We start from the raw sequence: 16,967 nt of genomic DNA, 5'->3' as shown, positions 1-16,967 counted from the left end.
GCTCACTTGCAGGGCTGTAATGGTCCTTGAACGGGGATCATGATCCAAAAGAGATCTGCGTTTCCCTAGGCTTGTCCCCTCCATCCCTCCATGTCAGCCCGGGCTAAGCACCAGGTCCTCCCCTCGCGTGCCGAGTCAACCGATAGACCACACACGAGTCAAGTCAATCTCTCTGACAAAGCTGCCCTGCCCTGCGGTGGAGCGTCTGTTCATTGTAACCTTGCCAGGGATTCCTCTTCTCTCTCCATCTTGCCTCTTCAGCCGAGTCCGTCTTACAGCAACCTCTACGCGCAAACATGTCGAAGATGACTTTATCCCGTCCGTCTCCATGGCAAATTCGTGGCGCACCCCCTCATGCCCTATGATGGCAGAGGCGCGCCCTGTCGCCGACACAAACGTGGGGTCCTCCCCTCTTTTTCCCTCCTTCAGCCGGAACTAAAACGATTGCCGTGGCAGTAGGCCATGGGCAAAAGTATGGGGAATGCGGATTGCGGTGGGCAAAGCCTTGTTAAATCCACTCGGAGATAGTGGAGATAATCCAACGCCCATTCCTAGTTTGCATCCTTTGACCCCAGTCTGTCTACTTGCGCAGCAGAGATCTGACTTGACAGTGAGTCAAGATGAACGGGGACTGGTCGTTCTCTCTTTCGGCCGAGCACAGCAAACTGCTTTGTAATTCGTGTTTTCCCCAAATACCTCCTCCTCCTCCTCCCGCTTGTCCTTCGTCTCACCCTCGGAATCATCACCACGGCTCACCACGGCTAACCCCGGACACTCAGTCTCGTCACTCTAATGAGCCGACTTTATTGCCCCAATTCCGACTTTCTCGACTGAAAGAGGCAAAAGGTCCGTTCTCGGCTTGTTGATCGTGGGCGTTGTCTCAAACCGTCTGGACCCTTTTTTAGACTGCTGAGATCTGGGGTTACGGGCGCTCTACTACTCACGCCAATCTTCACTTCAACTTCACTTACAATATTAACTTGATAATATTCACACCACGATGAGTCCTCATAACAGCGACGACGAAAAGACGGTCGGTATACCTCCCGGTGAGGATACCGACAATGCCACCGTCATGGGAGACAAGGAGACGAGTATTTCGCCTGCGAGTGGCAGTCCTGCAAAGGGGGATTATGGCGACGACAAACGCGAACGCGACGAATCACCAGAGGAGGATTTTGACATCGAGGCCCAGGAGGTAATAAATCTATATACATAGACTCTCTTTCATCCTATACTAATCCTCTTCTCAAGGACAACATCGAGATTGACCGTGTGGAAACCCGGAGAACAAATGCCAGCCGCAAGACGCATCGCAGCATCCTCAGCCGCCTCTCCAAGAGCAAGAGCAAGACCAAGGAGACGCTTCCGCCGCCCGTCCACCCCATCATGGATCTCGACAACGGCGTCGTCGGTTGGGAGAGCCAGCATGATCCCGAGCACCCGCTCAACTTCCCGCAGTCTCGCAAGTGGTTCATCACCGGCCTGCTCTCCACCATCACCTTCATGACGCCCTTTGCATCGTCCATCCTCGCCCCGGCCATCACCTACGTCGCCGCCGATTTCAACGAGCCCGACCTCACTGTGGCGGCGATGCCTGTCAGCATCTTCCTCCTGGGCTACGCCATCGGCCCCTTGATCCTCTCGCCCCTGTCCGAGATCTACGGCCGCAACGTCGTCATCACCACCGCAAACGCTTTTTTCTGCGCCTGGCTCATCGGCTGCGCCCTCGCTCCGACCCTCGGCACTCTCATCTTCTTCCGCTTCATGTGCGGGCTGGGTGGTTCTGCCTGCCAGACCATTGGCGGCGCTATCATCGCCGACTTGTTCCCCATCAGTGAACGCGGCCGGGCCATGACCATCTGGATGCTGGGTCCCATGTTCGGGCCCTCGTGTGCTCCCGTCATCGGTGGCTTCGTCGCCGAGACCATCGGCTGGCGCTGGGTCAACTGGATCACCTTCATCCCGGCCACCATGGCTGTCTGCGCCATGGTCTTCCTGAACCGCGAGACGAACCACCAGGTGCTCATCCGCCGAAAGACCGAACGCCTTCGCAAGGAGCTCAACCGCCCAGAGCTCCGCAGCTGCTACGTCGACCCGGACGCCGCCGTGCTCTCCAGACGGCGCATCCTCCTCAACGGCCTGACACGCCCGATCCGTCTTCTCTTCGGGTCCGCCATCGTCTTCAGCGTCTCGCTTTACATCGCCTTCGCCTACGGCTGCCTCTACCTCCTCTTCAACACAATCCCCATCGTCTTTCAGGGCAGCTACGGCTGGTCGATCGGCATCACGGGTATCGTCTACCTGACCCTCCTCATCGGCTACATGGCTGGCCTGGGCATCTTCTCCGCTCTCTCCGACAAGACCGTCGTGCGTATGACCAAGGCCAACGGCGGCGTCTACGAGCCAGAGATGCGCCTCCCGGACTGCATTTACTTCGCCTTCCTTCTGCCCATCACCTTCTTCTGGTACGGCTGGGCCGCCGACAAAGCTGTCCACTGGATCGTCCCCGTCATCGGCCTCATCCCCTTTGGCCTCGGCATCGTTGGCATCTGGCTTCCCATCCAAGCCTACCTCATCGATGCCTACTCGCAGTACGCTGCCAGTGCCCTCGCCGCCTTCTCCGTCATGCGGAGCGTCGTCGCGGCCTTCCTGCCCCTCGCCGGACCCCAGATGTACGCCTCCCTGGGCGTCGGTTGGGGAAACTCCCTGCTCGGCTTCATCGCAATTGGTCTCATCCCTATCCCGGCCCTCATCTACAAGTTCGGTGGCAAAATTCGCAAGAATGAGAAGATCAAGTTGTGAGATGATACCCACGAGGGTCGGCATTTTCTGTTGAGCAGAGAAGCGTAATGTGGTTGTCATGATGTCGATTTCCATTCGAAAGTTGATGTGTTACATATGACACGAGAACTAAAAAATAGTAATGCACGCGGTCCGCTTTAGATTCGTACATTTATACGAAATGGATTGTTCTTTACGTAGCAAAAGCATGTACATAGCAAGATTCCCTTCACTATATCAAATGTTCTCTCTCTTAACCAACAAAAGGATGAAATCATAAATATCTTCCATCTTAAACTACAGTCTTACTTAAAAAGGCTCATGTGAGATGTCTGCTTTAAATCATGAGAGAAATTTTACGATTTGTCACACTTATATTTGTGTTGCATGTGAGACACTTGGTAGAAGCACTTTTGGGTTTGCGAAAATAGTAATCCGGTATTATGCAAATAGATTTTGTTCTTCTTGAACTTATCAATAGGCAGTGTCATCGATGCCCTCCTTAGTCAAACGCTACCCGCTCTGTCTAAAATAGGCCGTCTTCTAGGAGGCATCCCTAAATAAAACAACCCCAATTCCATCAAGTGGTGGAAGTCTTGCACTTGCTGCATGTCCCACTTGTGACAGGGTGGTCCCTTGTTACAGGAAGCTTGACCGCGCAGTATTGTCCCGATTGGGCCGCTCGCCTACATGGCTCCGGGAACTTTTCGAATCTTATCACGTTGTTGCAAATGTTGCACCGGGATAGAAGGGTGACTGTGAGACACATTTTCGTTTGCGAGTGAGATTAGGATGCTGAGACGGTTGAGAATAAAACTTGCAACGTTCTCTCGAGGAGTTTGAATGTGAGTGGTTCAAAATAGAGACGTGAGTTTCTCTGTTGGTTTGACTGTTAATGGCTTGCTTTGCAGTGCTTGCCCAAGACGTGACCTGATGGATCTCCGTAGAGGGTGGTGGTGGGACTTCCTATATAGACACGTCCCCAACGTGATTCGCAATTCCATTCTCAATAATAGGTGATTCCTATGGCCCATCACTTGCGACGTATTCTAGTTCTAAAGTTTTAACCTTCTGGATACTCTCTCCATTCAACGACATCTCTCGTAAAGCGTAGCCTTTGACTGGACCAACACGGTTGAGGTGCAAATTCAGTAGCGACTGCAGCTGTGACCAATATGGCCCCTAATTCCTCACTCAATCAGAGATATTCAGGGGTTATGGTCCTATTACGAAAAGAAAAATGAGGGGAGCTTTCGATGCAGACATCCGATAAGATAGCACATCATTTGTTGGCGTCATTTTCTTCTATTTACTTTTCCAGTACCTATAGAAATACTATTGGAGAAAAGATCTCGTGGCGAAATCAAAGAGGGGTTTTTTATTTCATCAAGTGTCGTAGATGGATCTGTCCAGTCTTGTCTCCCAATTTCTCATAAATCTACACCTTGCTTCCAATGCAAGGCGCTCCGAAAACTCCGTGTCCGCCAATTATCCTTATGCCTGTCTGTCCCTGATGTATACAGTATTCTCCTACCTTTCATATTTCCTTTACAAAGCCCACCTCAACCAAGTCATCGGGGTCGATGTCGAGGTTGGCCAATTTGGTACGGGAATTCTCCCGGATCCACAAGAAAGACTCCAATGCTACTCGTCGAGCGAGGTTTCCAACCGTTATTTTCGGTCTCCGCTGCACTCTCATTGTCTGTTTCCCCATGAGATATACTGTCTGGGCGTCTCGTGCGGCACGAAGAGCTTCTAGCTCCTCACGCACATCCGGTGGCATCGCGTCCTCGTTCCCATCAGGAGCCCCCCGCGTGATGAACATCATGAGTTCCGCCACGATGATCCGCGCTAGATTTGGTGTAAGGATATCGTCCATGTATCCATGACGTAGAGCAATCCGGTAGCAGGACGGAATTTTGGAGGTGACGCGGGCAATGACGAACCGTTGGTCGATTGGCACCGTCGGCTGCGAAAGAGAGCGCATGTGGAAGAAGACGATGACTTGTGGTCGTGTCTGGAATTTGCGAATGAACTGTGTGAATACTTTGGGGATATGGTCACCACTTCCACCAACTTTGTCGAAAAATATGCCGAGACCCGATGCTGCGGTAACACAACCACCTCCAAACTCAGGTACGAGCCTCAGACGGAGTGGGCTATTGTTATCCGTAGAAACAGAATTGTTGCGGGACATTAGAAGCAGATCGGAGGGGTCGACTAAATCCTTCATTTCTGCCTTCCATTGTTGCTCCTTGCCCCATCTCCAGAGGATGAAGATGGTGGAAAGAATGAACGACAGCACGAGGGCAAACCAGGCGCCATCCGGTACCTTGTTCAGTGCTGCTGACAAATATACTCCATCAAGCAGGATGAAGACTAGGAACACGAATAGGACGATCAATGATTGGACGCGCCAGATGATGAGTGCTACCAAAGACACCAAGCAAGTTGTAATGAAGGTGACGATTATGACACATGCGCCATAGGCATGACCAAGGCTAGTTGTCTAGATGAACCCGTTTAGAATAGATACCCTCAAAGGGATTCCGGTGGACTTACGTTGTTGTACACGGCGGTAACTATGACAGTTCCAATCATAAGGAGCCAGTTCGCAAAGGGCATGTAGATTTGATCATGGAATCGACGGCTGGTGTGGACAGTCTTGATGTGGGGAAAGTAGCTCAACCTCATCAACTGCGAAATGAGTTGGAAGGAACTCGTAATCAAGGCTTGGCTTGCAACAATTGCAGCTAGCACAGCAATGACAATGCTGAAGTAGAACGTTCCGCCAGGCAGGGTATAAAAGAAAGGGTTCGTGAAGGCGTTGCCGGTCTCATCTCGCGAGATGTAGGCGGCCTGGCCTGCGTAAGTGATGAGCAAGCACGGGAATGCCAAACACAGCCAGGAAAGTTGGATAGCACGTTGGCCAAAGGCTCCAAGGTCTGCAAAGAGCGACTCAACTCCAGTGAAGGCGAGGAGAAGACCACCGAGAGATTTCCAGCCCTCGTCGCCATTTCGAATAAGGTATGTGAAACAATAGTGAGGGCTAAACGCCTTGAGCACAGTGTGGTCATACAGGACAAGGTTGTAGATGCCAATGCCCATGTTGTACAGGAGCCATATCACGACGACGGGAGCGAATGCCGTACCAATCTTGGACGTGCCGAGTGGTTGAAGCAGAAAGAGGAGGACCAGGATTCCACACGAGATGCCGACAATGGCGCTTCGTCCCAAATCCGGTCTGACGACTTGGATTCCTTGGATAGCACCCAAGACGGACTGAGCTGGGGTGAGAACGCTATCTGCGACAACCATGGATACGCCTAGCACGCCGACAATCTTTAGGATTGCCTTGGCTGCTCTGCTTCTCTCTAGGAAGTCTCGGACTATCCTACCGGCGGGCGGTAGCTCGGCTGATCCTATCTCCCGCTCCAAACGGACCATGATCCTATCGGGATAATTGGGATCGGTGCCGACAATGTTGGCGTAGCGGGCAAGAAGCGAATAGACGGCAAAGGTGCCGCCCTGGCCATCGTCATCGGCCGAGAGCACAATGAAGCAATACTTGACAGTGACGATAAGGGTGAGAGACCAGATGATGATGGACAAAGCTCCAACTAGGTCATCCCACGAAGGCTGCTTGGTAAAGGTTGAGCTGAAGACGTAGAGGGGGCTGGTGCCAATATCGCCATAAACGACACCGGTGCTCTGCCAGGCGAGCCAGAGGAGAAGGATGCCCCTGTATGTCTTCAAGGTGTCAGAGGCGCCCATACTGCGAAGATCGGGTGGCCTACCTGTTTGTTGTTTCGATTTAGATCCTCATGTTCAATTCGCTGGGCCTTTTCTTGATCGGCCAGGTCGCGGACGTCGGGATCGGTGGGGGCGGTGGAGGCGGCGTCATTGTCATTGTCATCAATGTTGACAATGCCGGCCCTCGTTTCTATCGTATCATCGCGTTCATCGTTCGGAAGTCCCATTTCGAGGTCGTTTTATTATAGGCCACTGGATGAGGCTGAGGAACGCAGGCCAGGCGTGCGGGATCCCGGGGTCCTGGGTTTTATACTCTGGACTGGAACTGGCGAAGCTCCCAGAACGGCCCACCGCATCCAGGACCTCATCGGACGGAGGCCGTCAGTAGCGAACATGGCCCCTTGGCGGTCCCTTGGCGATCCCACCATGGCTACAGCCACAATTCGAGGAAACGGCGTGCTTCGCTGATGCCAAGCAGTCACGGGACGTAAAGATGGCGAGCTGATAGGCTCATGGGCGACAATCTGTGGACGACCCACCTAATAAAGCGCAGTTAGCACACCGACCAAGCTGGTTGATGGCCTGCAGCGCATGGAGGCGTCGGGGCTGTGTGCATGCTGAGGGGCCTCTTTTCGCCTCCCTCTCCTCTCTCTCCTCTCTCGCTCTCGTCATAGGAGGGACGGCCGAGTGGTGAGGGGGAGCGTTCTTGGCCGAGATGACGGCGCAACCTTCTGATGTTGGTCCAATGGCGCCCCGGGCGGCCTCGAAGCTAGCGGCGTGAGTGCGGGGAATGGGCGACGATACCCATGGATACCCATGGGAGAGCTGCAACTTCTGCAAGCAGCCATGCAAGGCCAAGACGCTAAAAGGCTTGGTTCTCTTGGAAGGTGTCTTGGCTGGTGCTGACTCTCTCGCCGGGGAACGCTTCCTACAAATCCCGCATCGCACCACGGCGTGGACAAGGTCGGCATTTGGAGACAGTGGGACGTCGGTGGGACGTGTCAAGATGCTGTGTGTACGAAGTCGTGTTCTGGCGTGCAACGTCCCGATGCGTACTCCGTGGAGTGTGGTATGTGGTGTGGTGAGATGCTTTGGTGTGGAGTGCAAAAACTGTCTCCAAGAAACTCTCTCCGTCCGGGTATCCTCGGGATGACCACGTGAGGGGACGAGAGGTGTTAGAGAGTCGAATTATGTGATTGTGATTGCCGCGCGGTGGTTGCCATGCGGTCAAGACTTGTAACGCCGTGCGTTGCCTTGACAAAATGTCATGAAGATGATACGCTATCTGGTCTGTTTCTCCGTGAGGCGGAGAGATGGTGCGTTACGTACCTAGGTAGGTAGGTACCATGTAGATTCTCTTTCTGCCTGGATCCCCCACCAAGAAGGGAAGGAGCCGCAACACAACAATCTTTCCTCCTGATCCACGTCGAAACGATAACCAGATACAGGCAGAACGTGACCTCAAACCCGACATGCCTACTTGTGTCCCATTTGTAGTGCTGTTCCTGGCGTTGGAGAAGCAGATCCAGGCGGCGAAGATATAGACGCAGTAAAAACTCAGACATAAAAGACGCTGATAAATGAGGCAAAAGCGGCCGTGGAGCAGGCTCTTGATCCTTGCCGTTGGCTAAAGAATTGTCCTGTCCCAGCTCATTCACGCCAGTGCTTCCTTAGGCAGCCTCTACGGTTATGTTTACTGCAGCTATGGGTAGATGTGGTCCTTTTGACTCTCCCGCCGGCAGAGAGGGTGGTATTTCTTGATAAGGCTTGCGCGTACAGTGGGAGTCCTCCAACGCGTGTCGAGGGTATCATTTCGGTGATTCCGAGACGATGTAAACACGTAGACTCTTCCCAGAGCTGTGCAATTAAGAGGCCATTGGTATCATAGAACTCTTAAATACCCATGTAACTGAGCGAGACTGTCATACTTTCGACTTGTGATAGAACACCGGTAACAGCCAAAGAACGTCTTAACCCTGTCTGGACACACTCAATACACGCATTCAAGTCGGGAATTAACAAACCCCGGCAACCAGTCATCTTCATTACGCTTGTCAATGCCGCAAACTAAAGTCCTCGCCAATAGATATCGAGGCCAGTTACCATTCACACGGAATAGGTGGACATACATCGCCACTAGCATGATTTTGTGATAATAAACGATGATGAATTTGTCCTCCCAGTCGGTATCAGTCCTATATCCTCGTTTATGTGCCATTACTCTATCATATATCCCCATTTTATACCAACTCCCAGCTCATATCATAAGACCAAGCCATTCCCACCTTGCCCTTCTTTGCCAGAAATTCCTTTGCTGTAACGCCCCTAGCATCCTGCCCATCAATGGATGTCGGTTGGGCAACCTTCACCGACTGTCCTGGGGCTCCTAGATCCCTTGCATTCACATCGATCCAATGCCAGTAGCCATCTGTCTCCATGGGTAGCATATCATCTTTTCGACCATCAACCCCGTTAATGCAAAGCAACAACAGGGGAGGCTTGCCCCGCCCGTGTTTCTCCGATGTCCAGTGTTCGCAGATTTTGGAAAATTGAAACCGTACGACTTCGCCGCTATACACAGGGATGTCCCGTCCCTTCGGCTCCACGGTGTCCTCGCAAAATCCTTCCTCGTGTGCACCAGTGTAGAAGGTGGGACGCTCACCATTCACCTGGCCAACCTTTGGGCCCACGAAGTACTCCTCCCAGCTGATGACCCGGCCATCGTTGCGGAACTGGTACTTTGACTCGCGGGGGAAGTGTGACCTGCCGAACTTGTCGTTGGAGCTGTTGAAATGTGTAGGGGAAAAAGTCTGCTTGTACTGGTTGGTGTGGCCGTCTAGGTGACCGGCTCCCCAGCAGGCATCCAAGAGCTTCCACTCGCCGCCATCAATGCGCACCGCGTTCCAAGCATGGCCGTCTGGCTTGGGTGGAGGAGGGCGCTCCCCTTCTTTCAGGGGAGTGTACCCGTATCCCTTTCCATGGCCACTAACGAGGACGCACTCAAGCCCAGCTCTGTTTGCGATCGCCTTGTACACCTCCGCATAGCCTTGACAGACGGCTTTTCCACTGAAAATAGTGTCTTCAACTGACATGTGTTTAATAGAGTTTCCAAAGAACGCAACCGTGTCATAGACAATGTTGTGATGGAACCATGTGAAGATTGCGCGGGCCTTGTTTGTATAAGACGGGAATGGGTCGCAGAGCCCATGAGCCAGATGGCCTACAGGATCATTCCTCGGTAGTGATTGCCGGGGGAACTGTGCTGCTACTGTGTCGGGGCCACTCCAGTCTCGACAAATGAAGCAGTCGTCAACCACGGGAATGGGTGGAGGCGCTCGGGAAGCAGCCTCAATCTGTGCGAATGACGGACGCGAGGAAGCTGGTACTGGAGGAGGCTCGTCGTGTGACTGCGGCCGGCTTGGAAGAGCAGGTCGCACACCTGGGGATTGAGTTGAAGTGCCATTGGTGGGTGTTGATTTCGCAAATCCCATTGGCCGGGGTGGCAGTTTCCGAGGTGGCTGGTTGGGCTCTGTGGTCGCCACAGTTGCATTTCGCGGCGGTATGGCTGGCCGCGAAGGGAGTCTTGGTGGGAGAGAAGGTTTGGGTGCTGGAGCAGGCTCAACCTGGCGAGAAGCTGGAATTGGTTGGGCTGCTTGCTTGTGATACTTGGGCCGGGCTGCCTGCTTAATTGCCTCTGCAGTCTCCTTGGCCTCCTTGGCCTCACGTTCTCTCTTGGAGGGCGGCAGCGGAGGGAGACTGGCTGCATCAAATGCCGGGGGCAGCTTGTAGATGGTGCCCTCCGAGCCCTGACTGGTGACGGAGGATGCAGTGTGACCACCCAACGACAGAGAGGACAAAGTCGAATGCTGGGAAATTTCAGAAGAGCCCGAGTTACGTCTCACCGTCAAACTGGGAGGCTGCGTCAATGTGCGCCGGGGCGGCAAAGTTGGTTGACTCGAGGGGGAGCGGCTTGGTAGCGGAGGTGGGGCGGCAACAGGGCTCTGGTGGTGATGCTGCGTCCCGTTCAGCGCAACAGATGGGTTCTGTCCAGGAACCGATGGCGCATTGTTCCGTCGATTGGGCCTGGGAGGGATCGCGGGGCTATGATGGCCTGGAGGACTCCCAGAGGACGAAACCACTGGTAATGACTGAGTCCTGGCGTCGACGACAGGCCGGCCAGGGGGAGGAGGTGGTGGTCCCGGTGGGCGCTTGCGAGCTGGTTCTGGGGTAGTGGTGCTGAAATTCTTTTGCTTGTTGAGGGCTGCTATTCGCTCTGCCAGCGTGTTGAATTGAGGCTCTTCGGCGTCGGCCATTGTCAGGATAGCCTAGAAGCGGTAGCCTGCCTCTTGTTGTAGAGGGGTGATCGACGGCAGTCCTGATGGCCGTGATTTGGTGGATTCGACAATTACCTAGGTACCTTAGGTAGGTGGCGACCAGTCCACGTCAGTGAGCGTTGGACGATACGACGGGTCTTGTACCGCAAACAAACAAACGACAAACTGCCTGTGTCAAAAAGTCAGGGACGGTGAAGCATATAAAGCGAAAAAGATGGGGGAAACGAAAAATAGGCAGGAAACACGACGGGTCTAGGACAAAGTGGTTCCCGTCCCCATTTGCCTGATTGAAGGGTGATCGTTGGTTGTTGGTGTGACTGGACGGCCCGGGCACAGCCTTGGGGGTGGACCCAGGAGGTGCCGTTGTTACGGGGTGGGGAGCAGGGAGCCGTCCGATCCCTCAAGTTTCATCATGGCGCCGTAACCAACAACTGCGCCCGATTCTTAGCACCTCGAGTGCGGCTGAGAAGGATTTGTTCGTTGGCAGACGGCCGGCTTGCTTTTTAAGGGACCTATGAGCAAGGGTACGGGTGACCAGATGGCTGAGTCCAGACCGGACAGGTGGCAACCTTGCTTGGAGAAAAGGCGACTAAATTAGGCGTTGGCGATCACCCACTGTCTACGGAGTAAGTACCAGCCACGGCGATTCCCTGAATAGGTCGTCTCGTCTCGTCTCGTCTCGTCTCATCTTGTCCCAACTGATGGTGCTTTGATCCTTGGCTCTGGCCCTTGCCGTGGATTCATGACTCCACAGCATGTTGGGGTCCTTCCCCTTCCATGGCTCTATCGGCCGTGCTGGCTAACGAGAAGAGATCCCCCGAAATAGGTTGGTTGCAGATTCGTCTTCGTGTTGGACTCTTGGCAACGGGACCCAGGGCTGAGTCCTGATATTGCGGCACGGAAACCAAGTGCCGATGCAGGGGCGGAAAATATGCCCTCTGTACAGTGACATTCATCCAAAAGTACTCAGGTCAGCTTTCTGTGAAGAAAAGAGGCAGCCCAGCCATCATTTGCGCAAGAGACGCGAGGCCTGGTTCCACATGTCTTTGTCGCGTCTCCAACCGAGTGAGGAACAGATGGGGCGATTCGGAGGTTTTCGCCCAAGCGCCTTGACCCCACACAAGAAGCCGATGTGGGCATGGATGCTACGTACGTCCCTAGTCCAGCGCAAGTTTGGAGCGGTCGTTGAAAAAAAACGGCCTTGTTGTGCCAACTAATGCATCCTCGATACTGCCGTACGGACAGGAGTTGTTAGTGTTGTAGTCTGGCTCTTGAAAGCTGTCAAGGTGGTGCCGTTATTGTTCGTACGGTGACCCCGCTCCTTTCTAGGGTAAACGTGACAGTAGGAGTCTGTCCCAAGAAGATAGTTGAATGCTAACTAGGTAGTCAACGAGAAAGGATTGTGAGATATTCGGGCCCTTCGCGAGTGTTGAACCACGTTGAACGAGGGTGTGGGGTGTGTCTCTCAGGAACAGACACCGTCACACAACTCGGCAGCAGGCACGGACGATGAGGTTAATTTACCTGCGATACAGCGATAGGTTGTTCTGTCTCTTGGTGGTTTGGTAATTCTGGAAGGACCAAGCTCTGGTGTCTGACCAATGCGTGGCTCTAAAGCTTCAAGACAGATCCTAGCCTCGACGAAGGGGCAACGACTCCACTCGATTTTTAACAGTGAATGGAAGTTGCGAGGTGCTCCGCAGTATAGGTGCCCATTCTGTACTTTTAATTATTCAGCAAAGCCCAACAGGGCCTGAATCGAAGATGGCCAGGTTAACAGGGCGGGGTGGTGCAGACATGCACACGGCTGGCGGCTGGAGCCCCGCATGTCATCACCCAACAAGGCGAAATGAATGGTGTCTGTCTCTCTCTGACATGACAGCCATCAACCATTCGATCAGGGTTCGGAGCAGGGAGTGAAACATTTCTCCGAGATTTTGGTGATCGCAAATCTGCAACCAGACAGTCAACCTGTTGGCAGCAGCCCAGTGCCGCCCGCGCACTGTCTCATGGCGCGCCGTCTTTCACACTACTGCGTAATTAAACGTCACCAAGTCACCCACCATCGTGGAGCGGCATGGGCGGCGCATGGGGCAAGGGACATGGGATAGGTACCTACCTGTAGGTATGGGGCATGGGGCATGGGGCGATGTCCCGCCCGTGAGGCGACGGACCCTCCTCCAACTCCCCTCCCGCCAACCTCGGATGCCCGTCTGAGCCGTCTCTCCCTCTATTCGTACACGTCCTCTGCACTTTCCCTCTGCATCCCGACCTAGCCCCTCCCCGTGTGAGGCTGATCGCACCCCGTGCAGCCTATCCCACAGCGCTCGCACCGCCTGGCAAGAGCCCCTGGCAAGCTCAGAGCCCTGCTGCGAATCGTTGATCCGCCCCGCCATCCCATCACCACTACTGAACCAACAAAGAACCACCACAGACCTCCAGCCCGCGACGTACAAGTTGCTCGCTCCTCTGCCTTCTTTTATATACCTCCATTCCATTCGCTATTCTTCATCGCTCTCATCTCGCCCGTTCCCCCCCATTCCGCCTCTGAGACCTACTATAGCCCATTCCGGGCCGGACGCTGCGTCGCATCGCATTGCATCACCTCGCTTCGCTTCGCTTCGCTTCGGCCACGTCCCACACCCAAGTGACGTCGCCACCTCTGCCTCTACCTCCGACTCCGCTTGCGCTTGCGACTACGCTTCTCCGTCCATCTATACTCATCCCGTAGTGGTCGAATCGTCTCGCTCTTCCCGACGTCAGCGATCATGGCTGCGGAGGCTGCCGGCGACGAGGCTGCCCCCGCACCCAAGACTGCGCTCACCTTCCTGGACTTGCCACCCGAGACCCAACTAGAGATCCTGTCCCATGTATGCGCAACTCGCCCGCTCAACTCGCATACATCATGGATCCCGCTGACCCTTCTCGCAGTGCTCCCAATCCGATCTCATCTGCGTCGCACTCGTCTCGAAGCACTTCCACGAGCTCGCCTCCGCCCATCTGTACCGCAGCTTCAACATCCTCTTCCCCGATGAAGATGACCTGAGGTTCGAATGTCCCATTGACGGCCTCGCTGGTGGCCTCGATGCCTTCACCACGAGCGATTATAACTATGCCAAACATCTCAAGGAACTGTCCATGGACACTGTGAGCACAGGCGCTAAGGCCGAGCATGCTTACAAGCCATACTTGTACAGCGCTAGTTGCGGCAAGTTCTTGAATACTCTGTTGTTCTTGACCATCAAGAAGGCCAAGTCTCTCGAGATTTTCCGGTTCGTAGCGCCTCATATCCTTGCTCGTCCCCTCTTATGCTAACTGGCGCGGTTAGATGGAACATTCGCGTGGAACTCAGTAGACCCGTGTACCAGGAGCTGCACAAGATACAGACATTGACTACACTCCACGTCCGCATGCAAGCTGGCGAGTCTTACTATACTACTCCCCCCCTCTACCACTGGTGCTTGATGATGCGCCGGCTCCGACTCACTGGTCCGACCTCCCGCCACCGCCCCCAGTCTTCCCGGTTCCTATTGGGAACACGATCCCAACCACCGTTTCGAGCGGGCCTTCACATACTCTTCTACCGACGTCCAAGTCCAAGACCAAGGTTGGGAAGCGCACTCCTGTGTTGATACGGGAACCCCCAACACTCTCAGGCTTCAAGAAACTAAAAACTCTCTCTGTCCTCGACATCGACAGTCTGGACGTGGTAACTGAGCTCAAGACATGTGTTCGCAACTCATCAGCCACCTTGAACGAACTACACCTATCTCTGTCCGACTCTTTAGCATTACAGGCCCGTCGACCACCGCCAGACTCCGATCCGGATGATTCGGACGTGGATGATGAGTTTCAAGTCGTCCCAGCCTCCCAAGGCTCTAACTTTGAAGCGAGCGGGTCTTCAAAGACCTTCCGTTCGCAAGAAGAGCGCAAACTCCAAGAGTCTGTCTTGGGGAGGATCTTTGATGTCGAGCCATTCATCGTCAAGAAGTCACAGTTTCAGAAGAACCCTCGAGATGCCGCGAGTAGCAACGACAAAAGAGAGGACTCTGAACATGACGAGACGGCAGATCCCCGGGAAGAATTCATCTCATCGATGAGAGGTGTTTCCTCCAAACTGATGTCTCTCAGCAACGGCTCGCGAGACTTCTCTACTGAACAACAGGATATCCTTGACACAATCGAAAAGGCGGCCAGAAAGTACATCGAATCAGACAGCCTTCCGGCCAAAGTCTCAGATGATGCATCCCCTGCGGCAACCAAGGACAGTGAAGGTTCTAAAAAGGATGAGACCAGCAAGAATCTTCAGTTGGAAAATAAGGATTCTTCAAGTTCGACAGCCTCCAGCAGCCGGCCCAAGGGCAAGAATGTTGAAGGCGAGGTGTCCCCCGAGGATATCGAAATTGAGCATTTGGATGTGGTGGACGACGCAGACGACGATTCTGATGGTCAGGCTGCAAAGGACGTTGACGAGAAGTCTCGGGAGTTAGCGTCAGCAATTAACAGTTCCGGAGCACCTGGGTCCAGCTCAAGTACCGGAATGAACCGCGCTATCACAAATTTGGCAGCCCAGTTGACAAACACAGAAACGCTTTCAGCGAAGCTCGGTCACTTTCAGAAGCAAGCGGATGACCTCGGCCAGAAACTTAAGGGCATGTCTACTGAGGACACTGACGCTACTATTGTCCAGGTCAACGAAGCAGAATCCCAGCTTAAGGAACTTCTTCTGTCTATCGTCGACATCCAACAGCAAATCAAGACAGCAGAGGCCGAAATTTTGGATGCAACAAGGCAGCTACCAACTCATCCCAAGGAGGCCAGTGCTGAACAAAACCGACGGTCCATGGAAGACTACATCCGAGATACTCGCGGGGTTTCGCTGGAGACTTTGAGCATCCATCTAATTCCTGTCAAAGCATCCGTGTTGTCGAGGGCTATGGACTTGCGTTGCATCAAGAATCTCACACTCCTCAACGTCGGCAATCAAGCCCCTATTTGGACGTTGTTGGCTAAGGAGAACAAGGTCCACCCGTTGGCTCTGCGCAGTGTCTTCACCGACAATGTGTCTACTGCGTTCCTAACCTGCATGTCGCAACTAGAGGAGTTGCATGAACTATTTATGCTCGAACGCAGCTCAAAGTACAAGCCAGAGAGCTTTGCCCCTAAAGCTACAATCACAATTGATCAAATCCGTCGGCTTGTCCTCAAGAAGCACATGATGACTTTGAAGCGGTTGATGATCAAAGATGAGTCAAATGGTTCCAATTGGGATGTGAACCAAAAGGCCATGATTCTCATATGTAACCGGGGAACTCAGCTCGAAGAATTGGCTATCAGTATGAACATCCACGCTGTGGTAAGATTTATCAATTTCCCGTCTCACCTATTCGTGCTAACCTGTCTGGTAGCATGCTTTTATGCAATACTTCTCCGGGTTGGTGAATCTGCGAGCGATCCACATTCTTCATTTCAGAAACAACGACACATGCATATGGGTCATGCGCGAGATTCTGAATTTCATCGTTGACAACCTCTCCCACCATCCTGAGCTTAAGCTTGAGTGGATCGCTATGGAAGATGACCGGCTAGATCGTGTCATTCGACCTTCGGAGACGGCCAAGAAGGGAGAGGAGGAGTCGAAGAGGAGAGACAAGGGCAAGGGAAAGGCTATCCTTGGTCCCATCCACAACAATGATGATCTTCCGGTGCTTCCAATGAGCGACTGGGGCTCGGATACTGACAGCGATGAGGACGACGATGATGCGTTTCACTGCGGGAAACGGCTTCGTCTCAAGACTGTGGGAGTGCTGCAGTTCTACGATGTTTGGGGCGTCAAGATCTTTGACAAGGAGATTCGAACTGGGCGACTTTGAATGGGGTGAGATGGCTGGGAAAAACTTGGGAGACGGCTGGTTCACGGATTGGCTGGCGTACATGGAAATGCCCTCGGCATCTATCTGTATTGGATTATGGTTATTGGGTTGGCGAATCATGGGCCAACAGGCTCGCGAATATCCCTGGATACGGTTTTAGCGATTGGACATACATGTATGTACGTTATGAAGCGTTTGGACAATACCCGACATGCCGTCGCAG

At 53.5% G+C, this 16,967-nt stretch overlaps 4 protein-coding genes across 4 annotated transcripts; 2 read left to right on the top strand and 2 right to left on the bottom strand.

Annotated features, from left to right (window-relative positions):
• Positions 1-838: 838 nt before the first annotated feature.
• On the top strand, positions 839-3,053 carry BGZ61DRAFT_82163 (major facilitator superfamily domain-containing protein). The gene is made up of 2 exons (XM_046257122.1): positions 839-1,198; positions 1,255-3,053. Exons 1-2 carry the CDS (start codon positions 1,001-1,003, stop codon positions 2,803-2,805), a joined length of 1,749 nt encoding a protein of 582 aa, XP_046110404.1. The 5' UTR covers positions 839-1,000; the 3' UTR covers positions 2,806-3,053.
• A 1,217-nt stretch (positions 3,054-4,270) lies between these two features.
• Positions 4,271-7,045, bottom strand: BGZ61DRAFT_82154 (potassium transporter-domain-containing protein). Its single transcript, XM_046257121.1, has 3 exons — positions 6,582-7,045; positions 5,347-6,534; positions 4,271-5,293 (listed from the first exon to the last, which is right to left on the bottom strand). Exons 1-3 carry the CDS (start codon positions 6,762-6,764, stop codon positions 4,322-4,324), a joined length of 2,343 nt encoding a protein of 780 aa, XP_046110403.1. The 5' UTR covers positions 6,765-7,045; the 3' UTR covers positions 4,271-4,321.
• Positions 7,046-8,777: 1,732 nt separating this feature from the next.
• On the bottom strand, positions 8,778-10,850 carry BGZ61DRAFT_472025 (uncharacterized protein; the record flags this gene model as incomplete). The annotated part of the gene is made up of 1 exon (XM_046248283.1): positions 8,778-10,850. One exon carries the CDS (start codon positions 10,848-10,850, stop codon positions 8,778-8,780), a length of 2,073 nt encoding a protein of 690 aa, XP_046110402.1.
• Positions 10,851-13,639: 2,789 nt separating this feature from the next.
• BGZ61DRAFT_489539 (uncharacterized protein) lies at positions 13,640-16,744 on the top strand (the record flags this gene model as incomplete). The annotated part of the gene is made up of 4 exons (XM_046250225.1): positions 13,640-13,741; positions 13,803-14,143; positions 14,289-16,227; positions 16,280-16,744. The coding sequence occupies 4 exons, from the start codon at positions 13,640-13,642 to the stop codon at positions 16,742-16,744; spliced, it is 2,847 nt and encodes a 948-aa protein (XP_046110401.1).
• Between the last annotated feature and the right edge of the window lie 223 nt (positions 16,745-16,967).

The sequence above is a fragment of the Ilyonectria robusta genome (assembly GCF_021365365.1).
Source record: "Ilyonectria robusta strain PMI_751 chromosome Unknown BGZ61scaffold_2, whole genome shotgun sequence".
Taxonomy (NCBI): domain Eukaryota; kingdom Fungi; phylum Ascomycota; class Sordariomycetes; order Hypocreales; family Nectriaceae; genus Ilyonectria; species Ilyonectria robusta.
Note: the sequence above shows the minus strand (reverse complement) of the source record. Positions and strands in the feature narration are given on the sequence as shown.

Bases quoted from the DNA above. Each gene is read 5' to 3' on its own strand.
- BGZ61DRAFT_82163 (XM_046257122.1), top strand. From the start codon at position 1,001: ATGAGTCCTCATAACAGCGACGACGAAAAGACGGTCGGTATACCTCCC. The intron at 1,199-1,254 runs GTAATAAATCTA...CCTCTTCTCAAG, and splicing joins TTGACATCGAGGCCCAGGAG to GACAACATCGAGATTGACCG.
- BGZ61DRAFT_82154 (XM_046257121.1), bottom strand. From the start codon at position 6,764: ATGGGACTTCCGAACGATGAACGCGATGATACGATAGAAACGAGGGCC. The intron at 6,535-6,581 runs GTAGGCCACCCG...GACACCTTGAAG, and splicing joins TAAATCGAAACAACAAACAG to ACATACAGGGGCATCCTTCT. The intron at 5,294-5,346 runs GTAAGTCCACCG...GGGTTCATCTAG, and splicing joins TTACCGCCGTGTACAACAAC to ACAACTAGCCTTGGTCATGC.